This window comes from Neolamprologus brichardi, chromosome 4 (assembly GCF_056152115.1).
Source record: "Neolamprologus brichardi isolate AB-2024 chromosome 4, ASM5615211v1, whole genome shotgun sequence".
NCBI classification, from domain to species: Eukaryota; Metazoa; Chordata; class Actinopteri; order Cichliformes; family Cichlidae; genus Neolamprologus; species Neolamprologus brichardi.
This window is the reverse complement of record NC_142107.1, coordinates 25,837,501-25,858,243: the sequence shown is the minus strand read 5'-3', so window position 1 is coordinate 25,858,243 and position 20,743 is coordinate 25,837,501. Positions and strand designations below refer to the sequence as shown.

Sequence of the window (20,743 nt, the reverse complement as noted above, 5' to 3'; positions counted from 1 at the left end):
CAGTTCAGAGACATGAAGTTGACTTTTAGATGAACGTCCTGCAGAGTCTGTCTCGGCATGCCACATGACACTGCTGTACACATGCATGGATCAGCAATCACAAGCCAATAACATAACTTGTGATTCTGCATAACGAGTGCTTTTACTTTGTCTGCTTTAGGACATTTTCCGTCTCCATTCCTGTCTGCCTTGACCAGCTTCGGGTTATGACCCCTACAGCTTCTGAAGGAAGAGGGTAACTGCATGGAGCACCTGTCCTGAGACAGGAAGCCTACACGTCCACATCTGCACCGGGCTGAACTGGAACACCAGCACAGGTGCTGAGCACGCGCTCCTCCCTCACTGAGGAGACAGCTGTTCATCACAAACACCTTCAAACTCACGTTCAGGTGCTTTTCATCACTTTTCTTGAACCCAGAGTTTTTAAAGCTGGGTTTACCTGCCTGTGGCCCCCTCACTCTTCCCAGCAGCCCCCAGACCATCTCGCGATTGTTTTCTGGCACCAGTGGACTTTCATGTGTTTCAGACCAACACACACGCGCGCCCTCAACCCCCCTCCTCTCCTCCCCTCCCTCCCGCTAGCCAGCTCGCTGCTAGCTCCGCTGCTAGCTCCTCCTGCCTCCGTGATCAGACGCACCGGCTCCATTCACATCACGGTGCTGTTGGGAAACCACCCCGCTCTCAGACCCTCTCAGACCCGCTGACGGCTCACAGAAGGGACGCCTCGTGTGTCAAATAACTGAAGATGATTAAGCTCTTTTCCCTGAAGCAGCAGAAGAAAGACGAGGAATCTGCTGGAGGAAACAGAACCGGAGCCGGGGGCAAGAAAGCCAGCGCGGCCCAGCTCCGAATACAGAAAGGTAGGCTCTGCTAGCCGAGAGTTACCCACCGGCCACGGGCCGACACCGAACCCACGGAACCCAGGGCTCTCAAACCCAGACCCGGTGTTGCTGTAGCTCACTCGGGCTAACGGCTGGCCGACTAACTGCGGCGGAAGCTGGTGTTAGCTACCGCTGCTAGCCCGGCTGTGCTACATGAAAACAAAACGCAGGCTAAAGGTGTTAGCACGCAGCTAGCAGCAGCTAGCAGCTAACAACACTAACCCGGAACACAGCTGCTAACAGCTAACGCCGGACAGCCGTAAACACTGACGGCTAACGGCAGCTAGCCTCTAACTGCTGTGTCAGTTCCGTGGGGTCCACTTCTACCTAACACCAGGTGAGTTAGGAACACAGGGACTCACTGGAACACCTGAGCACAGCGCCCACCTTCCTGACCCTCTGTCCTCCTCAGGTGCAGGTCGACCCGAGGGGCTGCAGGGCGACAGGTGAACGCAGATCAGAGCCCGACTTAGACTGCAGGGTTAGAACCAGGCTGAACCTGTGTGGTGGATCACAGTAGACTCCGAGGGTCCTGCCTGCCTGTCAGACGCCTTGTGAGTCACCTGGTGTGGGTGACCAATAGGAGAACAGGCTCAGGTCCTTATTCTCAGAGTCCAGCTCACCTTATCAGGATCTGTCTGAATTATCAGCTCTATCTGTCTACTTTGCAGCATCTGACCTGGACAGGTCTGAAACCCTTCTTAACTTCTAAGTGATCTGCTGAAATGGGCTCTGTGGTTTCCATGGATCTGATTGGCTGGTTGTCGGTGGTTTCATACCTTTTGGTCTCTTATCTGGAGCATAACCCGAGCAGGAGTGACACAGGCCAAAAGGCTGGGCGGTGATGCCCCAGCAAGTGTCCAAGAAAAAGCACGTGTTCCTGACACCAACCACCTACTTCTTCTTGCCTCCACCCACCTGATGAATGACAATTTGAATCTCAGCGATTTGTGGGGTTGCAGAGGTTTGGGGTCCTGTAGGCCCGTGGGTCTGGGTTCCAACCTGTGTTTAGCATCTCTCTGAGACCTGAGTGACCACCTGGGTCCGCTCTGACCCACCACATGGGATCAAAGCAGTTCTGAAGATGGTCCAGATGTTTTGGTGCCTTAAACAACAAGAAGGTACCCAGTGGTTTCAGAGTCACCCCCTAAACCTGCGAGAAGATCAGGGTTTTTTACATTTGGAAGTTGTTCTTCCACATTTTGGCAAAAACGTTTTGACACATAAAAGTTGATTAGATTTGTTTCATAATGGTCCTTTTATTTCTTTACCCCGTGGGTCTAGGCCGTTATTTCTCATTGATGCTCATCTAGGTTTGTGTTCTTCTCTGGAGGTTATTGAGATTTTGGAGATGATGACATAACATTTTTGAAGTCCTAAAGAACACAATATGTGGAGATTTTTAAGAATATTTAAAGAGGTTCAGAGGTTTTAGAAGTCCTTAAATACCAAGGTGAGATTGAGAAATGCTGAAGGAGGACTTGGAGAAGGTTCCAGTTCTAGCTGAAAGTCTTTTGGGGCAGTTCAGAGACCCTCGTGTCAGCACTGCTTTTTCACAGGTCCTAGCATACAGACAAGGTGTTTAGAGCTCCAGATGTTTTCATGAGCCTCTGAAAGGTGAAAGAAGAAGAGATGAAGGACGCCTTTGATTCCCGAGGACGAATCAGAATCAGTAACACCTGCCTGTGTTTGTTTTTCAGACATCAATGAGTTGAACTTACCAAAGACGTGTGAGATCAACTTCCCCGATGATGACGACCTCCTCAACTTCAGACTCATCATTTCACCGGACGAGGTGCGTGTGTTTCGTTCAGAGACGTGATTGCATAAAAACTTTATTCCTCTCTGACTCTGAGGACAAACACCTGTGAGAGCTGCAGGTGTGCGTCAGTAACACGAGCCGATTGTACATACACACACAGGTGTATGAAACCTCAGGATGTACAGAGTGAGGATGAGGGGCTGATGATGCTGAGCTAACGAGTCTGCCTCTGTTTGTCTTTTTGTCTCTCAGGGTTTTTACAAAGGAGGAAAGTTTGTCTTCAGCTTTAAGGTGAGAAACAGCCGTCTCTCTCTCTGCTCCACCCTCGGCTCCACCCTCGGCTCTTCATGCTGAAACAGTCTGACCCTCAGCAGCCTCCACTGGTCTAACAACAGGTCTCACCTGTGTAAAGTCCGGCCCACAGTGCCCTGAGAACAATAAGAGGCTCACTAATGTAGCTCCATTAGTTAATTATCACTTAAATATGAATTTGGCAGCGATGATAAAATCACTTTTTTCTTCCGTTTTCTCCACGAGGCTCTCATTTTCTCTGCTGTTATGAATCAGGTGCTGCCTTTCACGCATGTTTAGATGTCCTCATGGTTGAGCTGTAAGAAGGTTTCTGCAGGTGAGCCCGTAAAGGACTCGCAGGTGGATTCATCATAATCGCTGACAGACTTGTGTGACGGTACTACAGGTCTCCCGAGTCCACCTGGTCTTCCTGCTGGCCCGTCTGCAGACTTCCTGCGGTGGCGGCTGCAGGCCGGTAGGAACGCCGGTGGGGGTCAGGAGAGGAGGCTCGTTGCTGATGATTTACAGGAAGGCTTCCAGGCTGAAGTGACTGTACAGCAAACTCTAAAACAACAGGTTTGAATTAGTGTTGGAGTTGCTGCTCCACACAGGGCCAATAAACGAACGCCACCACCAACCTTTGGCCACACAGCTCAGTCTTTGTGTCTGACCATCAGACTCTTCTCCTGGAGGCATTTGGTTCATCCATGTGGGCAGGTACACGTTTCAATCCAGCTTAAAGGTTTTGATTTTGGAGCAGGTGCTTCTTTCTTGGTTGGGCCTCTCGGTCCGTGGCGATGTGAAACTGGCTTCGCTGTGGGTCGTGGCGGGCTTGAGTCTCGTGGTTCCTGAACATCCCATCTGAAGGGGACAGTTTGGGCCTTCTTCCAGGCCAAAGTGGTGACACATCTGAATAACCTGACCGTGTCAAAATAAAACTAATAATTAATAAAAGGTGTCTGTGTATCTGGGCCTGTGTGGATCAGAGAAAATCCAAAGCAAACTTGTTCTTTAGTCATTGAAGAGTTTGCTGTACGTCATTCAGCTCAAGTCCAAGGAGCTCGGGAAGAACGCCAGCAGACTTGTGTTTGGTTGCTGAAGACGTTTCGTCTCATCCAACAAGCTTCTTCAGCTCTAAACACTCATCTGCATCTAAAGGTCAAAGGTCACTCTATCCAGGATGCCAGTGTTCACATTCGCCACCTACACTGGTCTGAGATCCTTCCCAGACCCCTAACGCCCACTCACAGCCTGCGTCAGGTGACTCAGTGGGTCACATGATGGGGTGGGGCAAAGTCCCACACCTTTTTCACACCTTGGCTGTGATGAGTCACATGATGAATTCTCTTAGGCCACTCCCACTAAAGTCTGACAGAGAAGCTTCTGGGATGAAGCGCCGTCACAAACCTGTTCTTCCAACTGCTTTGATGTTTGCTGTAGTTATTCCATCCTGACATCCACGCCTGTGATTGGTGGAGACTTCTGACCTCACCTGCAGAGGCTCCTAATCTCAGCTCAGAGGGTCATCGCCAGGGGCTCGTTAAGAAGCAGGTGATCTGACTGTGTGTGTGTGTGTTTCAGGTAGGACAGGGTTACCCCCACGACCCCCCAAAGGTAAAGTGTGAGACGATGGTGTATCACCCCAACATCGACCTGGAGGGCAACGTCTGCCTAAACATCCTAAGGTGTGTGCGTTCTTAATCAAACTTGAGGTCACACTGAGGTCAGACAGGTGAGCGTTTCCAGGTGAGGTCTTCTCTGCTCACCTGTTCCTTCTGCTCCACAGAGAGGACTGGAAGCCCGTGCTGACAATAAACTCCATCATCTACGGCCTACAGTATCTATTTCTAGTGAGTGTTGTTTTCTGTTCTGCGGCTCAGTGCTGCCCTCGGCTGGTGAACGTTTTGTAACGAGACATTTAACGACGTTGTCGCCTTCCCCGTCTCCCCCGCAGGAGCCAAACCCAGAGGACCCGCTGAACAAGGAGGCGGCGGAGGTCCTGCAGACGAACCGGCGGCTCTTCGAGCAGAATGTCCATCGCTCCCTGAGGGGCGGCTACGTGGGCGCCACCTACTTTGAGAGATGTCTTAAATAACTTAGCGTCCCATCATCCTCTGAGCTCCCTCCCATCCCACCTCCCCCCTCCCACCACCTTCACTACTTCTCCTCCCCCTCCTCCCCGGTCCTGCTCGTTGGCTGAAGCAGGAGCTGCGGCGACAGGAAGCAGCACACCAGAAGACGCTTTTCTGTTTCAAAACAAAAGAAGAAGAACCTCATCCTCCCCCTCTGCCCTCCTCCCTCCCCTCCCGTTTCTCTCTGTTTAACTTCTGAGACGCAGCATTGAACCGTCGACACGCCGCCGCGGGACGCCGACACACAACACACACCTGAATGGACTCAAAAAGATGGCTGCCAGCAGACGGCCGCCGATGATGATGATGATGGACGGGGGAGGGGGAGGGCAGGGTGGTCAGTGATGGCCATGATGCTGGTGATGACGATACTCATGTGATTTTTTTTTTTTTGTTAGTTTTCGATTTTTTGGCGAGGGAGCCTGACATCAGACGGGCGGTTAGAATGGACCCGCCCCCTTGTTGGTTACATGCAAGTCAACTAGCAGCAAACTACAAACCCTAGCAGCTTTAGTGTTGTATGGACACTTGTGGGCGGAGCTTGTGACCACCTGTAGGCGGAGCCTTAAAACCATCTGCTGCACCTGCAGGTGTAATGATAATGTCAGCACAAGGGGAGGGGCTTGTAGGAGAGGGGCCTTAAGCACATGCTCCATTTTTTATTTTTTTTTTCTTCTCCAGCAAAGGGGGAGTGGCTTGTGGGAGTGGGCGGAGTCTGTTAGCAATGCTAGGAGATGCTACATGTTTTTCATTTTTGTGTGCCTACACTGGAGGGAGGGGCTTGTTACTCCACAGGTGGTGTGGAGGTGGAGCTTGATTTTATGTGAGGGGCTTGTTAGTGCCATTGTGCTTAAGGTGGTCACATGACGCTCTGCAGGTGTGGCGGGTGGACGAGTTTGGAGTTCGCTGCTAGATGGAAACATGAAGACAGGGTTGGTGGGCGGAGCTGTGTGAGATGGGTGGGGCTGTTATAGGGTGGGAGGGTTATGTTTAAAGGCTTGTAGGTGTGGGGGCAGGGTTACAGGGGGAGGGGGGGTCAATTTTCATTTGGGGGGGTTGTGGGTGGGGTTAAGGGGGAGGGGCTTAAAATGTTACGATTCTATTGTGTATATTGAAACCCCGGCTGTTCACACTGACTGCAGTATGATTTATGTTAAATAAAATATGAAGTTGAATGAGTAGAGCTGTGCTGATGTCACTTCCGTCCTCGATCGCCACAGATGATGTCACCAGTGTGGGGGGAGGAGCTTGAAGATGGTGAGGTAAGGCTCTGCGGCGAGCTCGGCGGCGGAGCTCTACGCCTCGGTGCTCGGTGGTGTAAGGATAACACGAAGCATGAAGCTCGTGGTGCATATTTCCTGTGCTGATGTTAATACCTGAGCAGACGCCTCAGCAGCCTGAGACCCTGCCCTACGGTAATCAGCTGACCGTGGAGAGACGGCGGCCCTGGCGTCCCGTTTCAGCACCACGCTCAGTTTCAGGGAGCTCGTTACGACCAGGAGCTGTAGTAACATGGGTGGGCCAGTAGGGGGCACTGAGCTAATAACCTGCTTTTAGGAAGTTGTCGGACTGCCTGGCAGGTCGGAGCACGCAGCAGACGTTTGACATGTGAGAGGTTTAAACAAGCGTCACCGATGACAACCATGGACTCGTGCAGCGAGCGTGCGTTACCTGGTTTAATCTAATAACGAGTGTCAGGAATACATTGTTTAAAAGCATGTGACTGGTCCTGAGCTCGTCCTACATCACAGAAACAAGCTGGAGCGATGGCGCTCAGCAGCAGGAAGTAAAACCAATCATCAGAAGGTGAAAATGAAGAAATGAAACGAAGAGTTTCTGATCCGAGCTGTGATGTGAGGGTCGGGTCTGGACGTATGGAGGGATTTTGCGATTGTGGTGTGATCCCAGATCTGAACCTTGACCTTTGATCACAGTAAGTTTGTTTCAGCAACATGAATAAAAGAAAGAAAAAAAACCCAGGTCAACAACCTCAATTCTTCTTTTCTTTATTTAACACGTTCACTTTTATCTCCAACATTATTCGACACTTCTCAGAATCTACTGGAAAAACGAGCTTCACAGTACACGGACGTCTGGCAAAACTCCGAGGTCACGCTGAAACGTTTGTTTTCATAAAATATTTGAACTGTCAGTTATTAACGATCACCATGGCTGCAGTTCCTCTGACGTCCACTAGAAGCTGCTGCGCCCCCCCAAAAAGAAGGTTGTCAATATGTTGCCAAAAAAGGCAACACATTTAGAAAAATATGAGAACAGAATTTAACTATTGTTCTATAAACTGTTACATTAAACGTGACGTAGTCATGACATCAAATATTTGCTTTGAGTTTAATGTTTCATAAAAGCTCAGTGAAGGTTTAGTGTTACTAATCTTTTTACAGCGTTACAAAAACAAACTGGTTACACAAAGTGAAAACTTTCATTCTTTATATCATTTTAATTAAAAAAAAAAAAAATTGGTTCCCCGATTCATTTGATGTATTTTTATGAGCATATTTACAAATTTAAGCAGCAGCTCTGGCTGTAAGAGCACATCGTTCTTCAGTGATCAAAATACAAAATCGTCGCCTGTCAGGATCTAACGGGGACAAAACGAGACAAACATCCTTTGTTGTTTCAAGTCTCACTGCAGAGTCTGGAGATCAACGTGAGGACGATTCGACTCCACCTGCTGTTCCTCTGCTCTTAGTTCGCTCGGCATTGACGCTCCGGTTGGTCCCGGTCCTGGTCCCTCAGGCCGGGTGCTGCAGCGTGGTGAGGAGGATCAGGGGGACTTCTTTGTCTCCGGTCCCCAGCAGAGGAAACATCCTCTCGGTGAACTCAGTGGATGTGTGAAAGCTGTAGATCTCTGAGCCCGACTTGACGTTGTAAAGGGACACCTGACCCTCCTCCATGTCCAGGAACACGCCCACCTGTCGCAGCTTGGGGTGGTGACCTTTGACCTGCAGGTGAGACGCAAACAGAATGCGATTAAGACGAGTCGACAGAAGCCTCGAGGTGTGGAAGCCCACTGGTGCCAAAAAGACACTGTTTTTGTATTCATTAAAGTTTAACTGTTGCATTAAAAACATAAACGACGTGAGAATGAAAAATCACTTTTTAGATTTACGTTTTTAAACGCGCTGAGCTTTACAGGATGGGCCTGTTTGCTTCTTCTTGCCTTAAAATTTTGTCATTAACACACAATAGAATTAATTTGATCAGATTTTAAAGTTATTAAATGTGTAGAAATTATGGATTTTGGGCACTTTTTTAACTTATTTCAATTAAATTGAGAGATTTTCTATGTTAAAGTCACGCTGACCAAAATCATGTTTAAGTCTGAATGGCTGCTTTCTCGCGGCACCAGTGGGCTTCCGTACAGAAGTGCATGTGAAACGTGGACTGGACCTTGGTGAGCGGCGGCGTGGTGAGCGCCCTCAGCTGGCTGCTGCTCCACCAGATGGCGTAGTATCCGTGAGACGGGCACATATCGAACAGACCCTTCCTCTGAGCCGACTCGCTGACCACGCCCAGCTTCCAGTCCTTATTCTCCCCGACGCACACCTGAAAAACACACCTGAGATCAGACTTGGATCCTGCTAGCCGTTACTGAACCCAGTCCCAAGGCCGGTTGGGTCCTGACCTCCCAGTAGTGGCGCCCGGAGCTGAATCCCTCCTTGGCGAGGACGCAGGACCAGACGTCGAACCTGTGCGGGCTGTTTCTGTAGAACTGCAGCTTCTCTCCTCTCTTCAGCTGCTTACGGTCCTCGGACAGGATCAGGAAGGGATACGCCGTCACCGGGTTCAGCGTCACGTCCTCTGGAAGCAACAAGCACAGGTAAACATGACAGCGAGGTCCCCTGGAGGCTGAAAGAGTCATCACAATGGGAATAACTCGATCCAGGACGATCCCGACACCGCAGGATGAGTAAAGGTGGACTTCCCCTGTTCGAGCCTTGGAGTTTCATATCAGTGATCTCAGAGTCAGTAACCCTGTGAATCTGAAGGTCGAGAGGGCACATCCCCTTTGAAGGGCAGCCAATCACAACGTTCAGAGGATGAAGAGAGGACCTGCGCTGAGGCCCAGTGTCTGATACAGGAGGATTATTTTGAACTGACTCATGCAAAGCTCCTCTACAGTCCTCACCATGAGGCTAAACCTGCAGCTCCTCCAGTGGAGGCAGCAGTGAGTCAGCCCCCCCACGTTAAAACTTCTCAGCAGAAACAAACGTTTACAGCCTGAACCTGTTTGGTCTCTGTGTATCATTTAAAATGGGCTTTATTAGGGGGTGTGGCCTCTGTGACTGAAAGGTGGATGGTGACACAGGTGGCTTCACCTGAGCTGGACCTCTGGACCGTGTTCGGGCTGTTTAATGAGATCATGTGACCAGTAACGTGGCTGCTGTGAGGTTACTGTGGTAAGAGAGCGTCTGGGGGGGCGGAGCCAGAGTGTTTTACTTGGATGTTGCCCAGCATTAGCATTAGCTGTCTGTCTGTGTGAATGCAGTTGTAACCAAACCTTACCTGCATCAACCGAATCACCCAGAAACCAAAACGCTGAACAGCTCACCCATGTAGAGTCGGGCCTTCTTGTATCCTGCAACAACAAAGGAACATTTCATCAGCAATCTGAAACAAGCTCTCACTCACAAACCTCCCACCGCTCCAGCTTCGCTAACAATCACCTGCTAACAACTCAGTGTTTTTATCGTTTCACTTCATCTTTGTGTCGTTTAAAAACAACCAGCATTTAAAAAAATCTGTCATCTTTGATTTGACATGATGTCGTTATCAGTGTCTGAAAGGCTCACGGTCGCATCCATGTCTGCTGCACACTCACAGGTACGTACCTGACACCTGCTTGCTCTTCTTTAGGTCTGAAAGTAGACAGGAAAACATTCAGTTATTCTTTCACAATAAAAGCCCCACAACTTGTAACTCATTTCCTCAACATAAGAAATTGTGGGATGAGCAACACTTCCCTAAACAAGTCAAGCTGTCGAGGTAAGCAACATGTTATCACTAAACAAGTGGTTCCCACAGCAGAGACAGAGACACTGTGGACGTTCAGGCACAGGAAGAAAAGTGAAGCTGCGCGTGCACATCTGCTGATCTGAAGGTTTGTGGCTCAATCGTGCTAAATATCACTGTGCATGATACCGACCCCATCAGAGTGTCCATGTGCGCACTCATGTCCACATGTGTGCACGTGCGAGGACGTGTGCACGTGAGTAGACCAGGCCATATAAGAACCGCTCCACAGCGTGCAGTCAGGTGATGATAATATACATTTATGATCAGCGTGTGTTTTAGTGGGTGGTGTCTTGAGTGGATCTGCAACAGCGCTCCGTCCTACACCGTGACGTAGCTGCTGCTGACGGAGCTCGCTGCTCTGACTTATGCTGACTGGATCAATTCTTTCCTCAGTGAGGACAATAGAATAGAGTAGAGTCAGTCTTTATTGCAGGGCTCCACAGAGGAGCAGTTCCTAAGTGCTTGGAATGATCGGAATGTCGGGATTTGAACCCAGAATGTGGCACACCTGCAGGTAGATACAGGAAGTGACCTCTGACCTCTCACCTTTCAGGGACCACTGGCTCTTCCTGAGACTGGCCGTGCTGGCTCTCAGACTGAGCATGCTCTCGGCCGCCATCATGTCGCCGGCTGAAACTGAAACAGGAGAAAGAAACGACTCAGAGGAAACATCTGGAACCCAACATCTGCAGACCGTGCTGTAACATCTGGAACTCACAGGAGTCCGCTCGGGATCCTCGGGATCCTCGCAGGCCTCGCGAGCGGATCTCCCCGGTCCGGATCTCCTCCATCTTTTCCTTGACCTCGGACAGAGCGAGCTTCACCTCGCCCAGATGGAAGTGGAGCACCAGCTGCGAGTCGTCATCCGCCTGCAGATCCTCGACCAGAGGAGCCGTGGTCGCCTCGTATGTCTGAGGGAGGAAGAGGAGGGAGGAAGAGGGGTGAGGAAGAGGAGGGGTGAGGAAGAGGAGCGATGAAGAGGAGCGATGAAGAGGGGTGAGGATGAAGAGGGGTGATGAAGAGGGGTAGTGAGGAAGAGGGGTGATGATGAGTGAGGAAGAGGGGTGATGATGAAGAGTGAGGAAGAGGGGTAGTGAGGAAGAGGGGTGATGAAGAGGGGTGATGAAGAGGGGTGAGGATGAAGAGGAGTGGTGAAGAGAGGCGATGAAGAGGGGTGATGAAGAGGGGTGATGAAGAGGGGTAGTGAGGAAGAGGGGTGATGAAGAGGGGTGATGAAGAGGGGTAGTGAGGAAGAGGGGTGATGATGAGTGAGGAAGAGGGGTGATGATGAAGAGTGAGGAAGAGGGGTAGTGAGGAAGAGGGGTGATGATGAAGAGGGATGAGGAAGAGGGGTGATGATGAAGAGTGAGGAAGAGGGGTGATGAAGAGGGGTGATGATGAAGAGTGAGGAAGAGGGGTAGTGAGGAAGAGGGGTGATGAAGAGGGGTGAGGAAGAGGGGTGATGAAGAAGGGTAGTGAGGAAGAGGGGTGATGAAGAAGAGGGGTGATGATGAAGAGGGGTGATGGTGAAGAGGGGTGAGGATGAAGAGGGGTGATGAAGAGGGGTGAGGAAGAGGGGTAGTGAGGAAGAGGGGTGAGGATGAAGAGTGAGGAAGAGGGGTAGTGAGGAAGAGGGGTGATGATGAAGAGGGGTGAGGAAGAGGGGTGATGATGAAGAGTGAGGAAGAGGGGTAGTGAGGAAGAGGGGTGATGATGAAGAGGGGTGAGGAAGAGGGGTGATGATGAAGAGTGAGGAAGAGGGGTGATGAAGAGGGGTGATGATGAAGAGGGGTGATGATGAAGAGGGGTGATGATGAAGAGTGAGGAAGAGGGGTGATGAAGAGGGGTGATGATGAAGAGGGGTGATGATGAAGAGGGGTGATGATGAAGAGTGAGGAAGAGGGGTAGTGAGGAAGAGGGGTGATGATGAAGAGGGGTGATGAAGAGGGGTGAGGAAGAGGGGTGATGAAGAAGGGTAGTGAGGAAGAGGGGTGATGATGAAGAGGGGTGATGATGAAGAGGGGTGATGATGAAGAGGGGTGATGAGGGGTAGTGAGGAAGAGGGGTGATGGTGAAGAGGGTTGAGGATGAAGAGGGGTGAGGAAGAGGGGTAGTGAGGAAGAGGGGTAGTGAGGAAGAGGGGTGATGATGAAGAGGGGTGAGGAAGAGGGGTGAGGATGAAGAGGGGTGATGAAGAGGGGTGAGGATGAAGAGTGAGGAAGAGGGGTAGTGAGGAAGAGGGGTGATGATGAAGAGGGGTGATGAAGAGGAGTGAGGAAGAGGGGTAGTGAGGAAGAGGGGTGATGATGAAGAGGGGTGAGGATGAAGAGGGGTGATGAAGAGGAGTGAGGAAGAGGGGTAGTGAGGAAGAGGGGTGATGATGAAGAGGGGTGAGGATGAAGAGGGGTGATGAAGAGGAGTGAGGAAGAGGGGTAGTGAGGAAGAGGGGTGATGAAGAAGGGTAGTGAGGAAGAGGGGTGATGATGAAGAGGGGTGATGATGAAGAGGGGTGATGAGGGGTAGTGAGGAAGAGGGGTGATGGTGAAGAGGGTTGAGGATGAAGAGGGGTGAGGAAGAGGGGTAGTGAGGAAGAGGGGTGATGATGAAGAGGGGTGAGGAAGAGGGGTGAGGATGAAGAGGGGTGAGGAAGAGGGGTGAGGATGAAGAGTGAGGAAGAGGGGTAGTGAGGAAGAGGGGTGATGATGAAGAGGGGTGATGAAGAGGAGTGAGGAAGAGGGGTAGTGAGGAAGAGGGGTGATGATGAAGAGGGGTGAGGATGAAGAGGGGTGATGAAGAGGAGTGATGATCAAGAGTGAGGAAGAGGGGTAGTGAGGAAGAGGGGTGAGGATGAAGAGGGGTGATGATGAAGAGGGGTGATGAGGGGTAGTGAGGAAGAGGGGTGAGGATGAAGAGGGGTGAGGATGAAGAGGGGTGAGGATGAAGAGGGGTGAGGATGAAGAGGGGTGATGATGAAGAGGGGTGATGAGGGGTAGTGAGGAAGAGGGGTGATGATGAAGAGGGGTGAGGATGAAGAGGGGTGAGGATGAAGAGGGGTGAGGATGAAGAGGGGTGAGGATGAAGAGGGGTGATGATGAAGAGGGGTGAAGAGGGGTAGTGAGGAAGAGGGGTGATGATGAAGAGGGGTGAGGAAGAGGGGTGAGGAAGAGGGGTGATGAAGAGGAGTGAGGAAGAGGGGTGATGATGAAGAGGGGTGAGGAAGAGGGGTGATGAAGAGGGGTGATGAAGAGGAGTGAGGAAGAGGGGTGATGATGAAGAGTGATGAAGAGGAGTGATGAAGAGGGGTGATGATGAAGAGTGATGAAGAGGAGTGATGAAGAGGGGTGATGATGAAGAGAGGTGATGAAGAGGAGTGATGAAGAGGGGTGATGAAGAAGAGTGATGAAGAAGAGTGATGAAGAGGAGTGAGGAAGAGGAGTGAGGAAGAGGGGTGATGATGAAGAGGGGTGAGGAAGAGGGGTGATGAAGAGGGGTGATGAAGAGGGGTGATGATGAAGAGTGATGAAGAGGAGTGATGAAGAGGGGTGATGATGAAGAGAGGTGATGAAGAGGAGTGATGAAGAAGAGTGATGAAGAGGAGTGAGGAAGAGGAGTGAGGAAGAGGGGTGATGATGAAGAGGGGTGAGGAAGAGGGGTGATGAAGAGGGGTGATGAAGAGGGGTGATGAAGAGGGGTGATGATGAAGAGTGATGAAGAGGGGTGATGAAGAAGAGTGATGAAGAGGGGTGATGAAGAGGGGTGATGAAGAGGGGTGATGAAGAGGCGTCCTCACCTTCAGGAAGGCGATGTGATCTTGACTGGTCGCCTGCGCCTCCAGCGCCGCTCTCCTCTCCGTCAGCTGGCTAAGCTCCTCCTCCAGGCGGTTCAACATCCCCTCCCCCTTTGTCATCACAGCCTCCAGCTGGGCCACGATCCCGCCCACCACACGAGACCGGATCTGGTCCAACGAGTCGGACAGGTCGTTCAGCGGGAGTTCAACCTCGCCGCGCTCTCTGTCAGCATGGCTCTGAAACACAGACGGGTTCAGATGGTTGGTGAGAAGAGAGCAACGCCATCGTCTCCCACACGCTCCACCCGCCATGCCACGTTTTACATCAGGAGCAAACAGGTGTCACCTGCAGGCCGTCCAGCTTCTTCTTCAGCTCCGTCACACGGATCTCCTTCTCCTTGATGCGGTTCAGGATCTCCTGCTCCGTCCTGGACACCTGTTTCTGCAGAGGCAGCGGACACGGGCGAGTCAAATCACTTTGGACCAAACGATGAATTTACTTTGTGTTCATCTCCAAGGATTTATTTTCATTCCAGAATGTTTTTCATCGTTTTAAAATCTTTGTTTTTCATCAAAAAGAAACAAAAAAAATCTTAAAAATCTTAAAAATTCATTTAAAATAAAATTTACAAATTTACAACAAATAATAAATTAAATGACGAATTGTAATGAAATGAGCAGCATTAACAAACATAACAGTCAATAAAAAAATAGAATTAAATTACTTGAATAAATGGCGTTCCCGGGAATAATCTGGGATATTTGTACCTGCTTGCTGAGCCTCTCAGTTTGCACGGAGACAGTTTTATGCACGCGATGTTCCTGCAGCACGCAGATGGCACAGATGCAGCTCTCGCACGTCCTGCAGTACACCTGCACAGGTGAGCCATCAATGCAGAACATGAACTGATATGGAAAAGTTTTACTGACATGATCAAATAAAAACAGTTATTAAAATAAAACAAATGATTTTTGAATTTGTTCAAAATATATAAAATTATTGTAACATCTGAAACTAAAAAAAATTAAAATATTTAAATGTTACATAAACATCATCATAGAGGAAAATAAATACCTCCATCAGGCGCCGGTGGACGGAGCAGGTGCGGCCCCTCAGGGCCTCCTGGGGGTCCATCAGGGGGTGTTTGGCGTAGAATGGCGTGGTGTGATGTGGCTGCACGTGCTCAGTGCAGTAGGAGGCGGTGCAGGTGAGACAGGAGCTGACGGCGGGCTGTTTGATTCCCGTACAAACGTCGCACCACACTACGTCCCCGTTCGCCTGAGCTACTGATGGCTCAGGCGTCAGGAAGGGGTTGGTGTTCACGGCGCCTGCCATCGCAGCGCCGGGCGCCCCGTTACCGAAGGGCGGAGCATAGTGAGTCTGTTTGAACTTTTCTGCGATCTGAGCGAAGACTTTGTTGATGCTGAGCTGAGGACGTCCTTCAAACTGATGTTTGCACAGCGGGCAGGTGGACACGGCACTGGACGCCCAGTAACCACCGATACACGCCTGCGGGCACAGGACGCACCAGTAACCCACGGCACCTGAACGCACCCCCAGCTAGTTTCCTGTTTGCATTACTAACACTGCTGCAGACCCTGTGATTGGTTAGTTCTTAAAATGCTGTAAAGCAGGAAGAAAACCTGACCTGCCAAAGACAGCAGCTGATCAACACCGTCGTCGTCATAGTAACAACAACAACAACAACAACACTCTTGTACACATGAAGCATTTCAGGACGTGACGAGCAGCAGAAACACGTCACTGATCACAGATTTGTTCACGTTTTCAGGTGAACCTGCAGCAGCGTCCACGCACAGCGCCGCCTCTGCTCACACCTGCAGCTGGGACTCACCTGGCAGAAGTTATGTCCGCAGGGGGTGGAGACGGGGTCGGTGAACAGGTCGAGGCAGATGGAGCAGGTGAGCTCCTGCTCGGTGAACAGCTCCGCCGACTCCGCCATCGTGCTGCTCCTGGAGGAGGACACAGAGGAGGCGGGGTTTAGGATCGGGCGCTTTAACATCTGTAACCTTTCAGAGCGCCACCACCCGGCGACCCAGATGTTCTGACTGATAAACTTCAGTCAGAACATCTGGTTTGCTTCACCGTAACGATGCTTCATGGCCACCAACCAGACCTGTGGGTGCAGTAGCTCCGAGTCTGTGGGCGTGTGTTTATCTGCTCAGACCTGCAGGACGCCCACGCCAAACCGCACTGAACTCTGACCCAGAACCACAAACACCAGCAATAAGTCAGAGGGACAGACAGGTGGGCACACCTGCTCAGGCGGAGAGGGCGGGGCCAGGTGAAGCTTCCAGGCCTTAAAAGATTAAAACTGTGTTTTTAAGCTGACACGTGATTCAGTTCAGAGTGAAGCAGGCTGAGGCGCGTCTGCGAGGAGAGCGTGGCCTCGGCGCCCTGCAGCATCACGCTCCGTGAGCTCCCGCTGAACTGGACACTCTGGATGCTGATGGAGAGGCGGCCGAGCGAGTCGGGTGGGCTGCTGCGCCTCGGCCCGTTTCCTCCGTGACGTCTGAGTTTGGGATTGGTCGCAGGAGATTGGCGTCACTACGCTGGAGGAAGTGGTTCTGACAACAGCGCGAGCGCCTCAGCGTCAGCGTGATCCTCCGTGTTCACGCTCGGTCATCCAGGTGAGGAAACCCGAACGGTTGATGCTGTTCGTCTGGATCAGACGAACAGCATCAACCGTTCGGGTCCTCCGGCTTGTTCGAGCAGCTCCACCCTAGAGGCAGACGTTGGTGGGGCTTCAGCCAGAGGATGACCTCTCACCTTCATCACTCATCAAAGCGAGGACGCGCCCCTCCTCTTCCTCAGAGGCGATTCGTCTGTGATGAGATCATTTCAAACAAACTCATCTTCACTCTGAGCTTCAGCTGATTTCATTCCCGTCAAATTCAAATTCTGATCAGTTATCAGTTCATCTCCAGACGTTCTGTCTGTGTCTGAAACAAAGCTGTGAGACTTGATCAGAGGTGAGAGCATCACAGCAGAGGCTACAACAGAAACACATGAAGCAGATTCTCCTGCCTTTCTAAAGCAGATAAGCTTAAACCTCGTGGCTCAAGAGGTGGGAGTTCGCCTTGTAATCAGAAGGTTGCCGGTTCGAGCCCCGAAGACACTTCACCCGTTGCCTACTGGTGGTGGTCAGAGGGCCCGGTGGCGCCAGTGCAGCCTCGCCTCGGTCAGTGCGCCCCAGGGTGGCTGTGGCTACAGTGTGGCTTTCCATCACCTGTGTGTGAATGTGTGTAAAGTGCTACACAAATACAGGCCATTTAAAATAAAACCATGAATCAACATGTGAAGATGAGCTGATGCTGCTGAAGTGAAGCAGTCACAGACACAGCTGAGCGATCGTTCAGCGTCAACAGAGACGAGGCTTTGCTGTCAGACAGCACTGAACACAGCAGCAGAGAATAATGCAGAAAACAGATTTGATGGTAAACTGAGTGCAGAGAGAGAGAGAGAGAGAGAGAGAGAGAGAGCTGTGCAGGACGTAACAGCAGAGTCAGTGATGATGATGATGATCAAACATGAAGAGTAGTTTGATCTTCTGCTGCTGGTTCAGTCAGGTTTGGTCAGAGTGATGAAACCTGCAGCTCAGAAACGGCGTCTGTGGACGATCCACGCTGTGTTTGCATGTTTGTGCTGAATCGATTTAATCACCCCCCCCCCCCCCCCCCCCCCCCCCACCACCACCACCACCACCACCACTACCACTCGAGACCATGTAACACTTTATTGTTTTGATTTTATTTTGTCTTCCGTCTGTAACTTCCTGTTTTTCGACCACCTTATCATGACCACATGCCATCTCTCTATATCACTATCATGGTTAACTGTACACTGAATGTCCCTTATACATTTTATTTTTATATTTGTTTGTTGTTGTTTGTTTGTTTTCCTTCTCTGTTTCTGTTATCTGTTGGGGTATTGTAAACACTGAACACTGTACTGTATGTTCGATGTTTTGTTATTAACACGCTGCTGTGACTGAAAATAAGATTTATAAAAAAAAAAACTTCCTGTTTTTCCTCCATTATTTCCAGAGCAGGAAGTGAGAGCTGAGTAAAAACACGCGGGAGCGTGGATGTGACCACGCCGCCCGATGAAAGGCTGCGCGTGCCCCGAGTGCTGCATCAACAGCTGTTACGCGTTTCATCGCGAGCAGCTCTGCGTCACAGTCAGAGCTGAGATCAGCGCGTGGAAATAAGTCAGAGTCATTTTAAATGTAACCGGACAGATTCCCACAGAGAAACGAAAACAGTCTAAAATCATCGGTTCGGTTTGTTTGTTTCAAAATGAGCAGAGAGTGAAAAATAACTTCAGATCGTCGGAATCTTAAATCCTGAGACAGTCAGAGCATCTCTGCACCGCCTCGGTCGGTTTGGGCTCAATCCGAACCCGCGTCCATCCTCGGGGCGTCTGCGCGGCTCGAGTCAGCCACGCAGCGCCACCCAGCCTGACACCGCCCCCACTGGGGTGTCGTCAGGTGTCTGCACGCCACCGGTGGGTTAGGACCCACTTCACTTCACTTCTGCCTCCCACAGCTGCTCGTGTCCAGTGAGCGACGAGGTGGAACAGGAAGCAGAGAAACACCTTTCCTCGTCACAGCAGCCAATCAGATCCTCTCCGTGACCCAGAAACTTCAAACCTTCAGACATCAGCGTGTCTGCAGCTCAGGTGTGAGCCTCTCCACAGGTGCTCAGACTCCACACGACGACAAACAGGTTCAGACTTTGTTGTAAAGACTTTGTTGTCTCACGTCTGAAATCAAACCTACAGCAGGCTCCACCCGCAGCTCGGACTCAAGAGGCCAAACTCACAGGAACACCTGCACAGGTGTGCTCACCTGACCAATCAGACACAGCCAAACCTAAACTCTCTTAGCCGCGCGTTTCTGTTCCTGTGATTTCAGATCTTTCTACGTGAAACAGGGAGAAGTTCTTACCTTCCTCTGTCGGGTCAGCCGCTTCTGGATCCTGAAACTCTGGTTAGTGCGCCTCTGTGATGTGGGCGGGGCCAACAGGTGCAGAAAGCGGTCAGGTTAGTTTGGCGGGTGGATTTATGGCTGGCTGTTTATGCAGCTGGGGGGTGAGATTGTTGCTCCTCCCACTTTCAGACACATTTTAACATCCGATCGATCGGAAACAGATCAGATCGAAACCTTTTATTGGTTTTTAAAAATGTTTCAGTCGCAAACTTTAAAAACAAAGAAACATTAAAATGAACTTCTCATAACTTCAATCATGTCATCAGACAAACAAACTAAATGAAACAACAATAAAACAAAAATCTAAATTATAGCTGATGAAACAAATATTAGTAAACAAACGTTTTAATAAATGTTAAATAAACATGAAATAAAAACATTATTATTATATTTATTTATTCATTTAATAAAAGCTTAAATAAAACAGAAAAAAATCTTTCAAACTTTATTTTCAACAAGAATTTGACCTTTGACCTCTGGAACTGTGATGGCAGCAGGTTGGGTGATGCCTGGCTCGAGGGCCAAGTCAACGTGAGGGTTGGAAGTGACGAGTTTTTCATGCTTCAGCCTGAAGGAGGCGGACGGACAGGACCGAGGACATTCCTGCAGCAGCGAGAGCAGGCACATCCAGTTTGACGTGATCTTCCCGTCATCTGATTGGTCACTTCGGCAACTTCCTCAATGCTGACTCATCATGAAACAGCTGTTTGCTGTACGGAAGCTCAATGATGCCAAAACAGCTCAAAAATCACTAAATTCACTTGATGTAATCAAATCAAATCAACCAGTCGATCAGTGGAGACGTCACCATGTCAGGAATTATGAGACACACTGTGGAATAATATTATCTAATATCTATCATAATGACCCATTATACAGTGTGTGTGTGTGTGTGTGTGTGTGTGTGTGTGTGTGTGTGTGTGTGTGTTTATCAGACGATGAGCTAATCAGTGATTTCTGTGATGAGATTCTACAGTTATTATGAACCTGCAGCTCAAAGACTTCCTCTTTAAAGCTCACTGCGATGTTATTTATCAATAAAAGATTTTATCTGAACTCAAAATGAAACTTTGTTTTTAAGACAAACAAAAACATTTTTTCTACGATGACAAATCCACACAAAATGTTTTTTCTTTCACATTTTTGTGTTTTGATGATTTTTAGTGAGTTTTATTTGAAACGGTTCAGAACGACGTCGGGGATCCTCGTTGAGTCTTTATGAAATCACATCATACAAACAATAAAACAAACTCCGCCTCCTGCAGCTGATTGGTCCTCTGCAGGTTTCAGTATTTACAGAAACAGTCTGATTCCTGCTCGAAGCTCCGCCCCTCAGAACTCTTTGTAATGCAGCAACCTGGAGACAGAGAGCAGGGTCAACGTTAGCATGTACGGGAACGTGACACCTGCACGCACGCACGAGCCGCACGCACATAATCATCTCACAGAAGCCTAAGCGTGTCCAGGTCAGTGTGTCATGGATGTAAATGTGTGTGTGAGACGGCGAGCTCTCAGCTGTTCCAGCTCTTTACCACACGGGGGCGCTCTTCACCCCGTTTGTGACTCTCCAAACGGGATAAACTGGATTTTAAAGTAAAAGCTGTCATGTGATTAGGGGTCAGCAGACCGCGTGCACGGCATCAGAGCTCCGCCTCCAAACGTCACACTGCTGCTGAGGCGACCTATATGTGGTGGCGGCGACTTCACCCTCAGTTTCCTGTTTGAGTTTGTGTCGTATTAACAGCTGATCACAGAAAAGTCCACACTGCCGTTTTTAAACTTTTACCCCCTGCTGTCCACGGACAGGGTCACGATCACATGATCGATTCATGACGACAAGC

At 50.1% G+C, this 20,743-nt stretch overlaps 3 protein-coding genes across 5 annotated transcripts in view; 1 reads left to right on the top strand and 2 right to left on the bottom strand.

Moving 5' to 3' along the window:
• Positions 1–561: 561 nt before the first annotated feature.
• Positions 562–6,113, top strand: ube2m (ubiquitin conjugating enzyme E2 M). The gene is made up of 6 exons (XM_006805257.3): positions 562–860; positions 2,582–2,676; positions 2,896–2,934; positions 4,516–4,619; positions 4,721–4,784; positions 4,889–6,113. The coding sequence occupies exons 1-6, from the start codon at positions 746–748 to the stop codon at positions 5,027–5,029; spliced, it is 558 nt and encodes a 185-aa protein (XP_006805320.1). The 5' UTR covers positions 562–745; the 3' UTR covers positions 5,030–6,113.
• A 1,534-nt stretch (positions 6,114–7,647) lies between these two features.
• btr30 (bloodthirsty-related gene family, member 30) lies at positions 7,648–18,871 on the bottom strand. Of its 2 annotated transcripts, XM_087840197.1 has the most exons (13): positions 18,861–18,871; positions 15,747–15,864; positions 14,966–15,400; positions 14,659–14,763; positions 14,237–14,332; positions 13,894–14,127; positions 10,822–11,014; positions 10,650–10,739; positions 9,920–9,946; positions 9,640–9,666; positions 8,713–8,888; positions 8,478–8,633; positions 7,648–8,029 (listed from the first exon to the last, which is right to left on the bottom strand). In XM_087840197.1, the coding sequence occupies exons 2-13, from the start codon at positions 15,852–15,854 to the stop codon at positions 7,820–7,822; spliced, it is 1,857 nt and encodes a 618-aa protein (XP_087696323.1). In that variant the 5' UTR covers positions 15,855–15,864; positions 18,861–18,871; the 3' UTR covers positions 7,648–7,819. The 2 variants fall into 2 exon arrangements, with proteins under 2 accessions (XP_087696323.1, XP_087696322.1); XM_087840196.1 differs by lacking the exon at positions 18,861–18,871 and having other exon boundaries at positions 15,747–15,914.
• Positions 18,872–19,052: 181 nt separating this feature from the next.
• Positions 19,053–20,743, bottom strand: part of utp18 (UTP18 small subunit processome component) — a 9,738-nt gene continuing 8,047 nt past the window's right edge. The window contains exon 13 of one of the 2 annotated variants that reach the window (XM_087840200.1): positions 19,053–20,259. In XM_087840200.1, coding sequence (XP_087696326.1) covers positions 20,235–20,259 — 25 coding nt within the window. In that variant the 3' untranslated portion in view covers positions 19,053–20,234. The remainder of the gene's footprint in view (positions 20,260–20,743) is intronic. The other variant, XM_087840199.1, reaches the window with a different exon arrangement.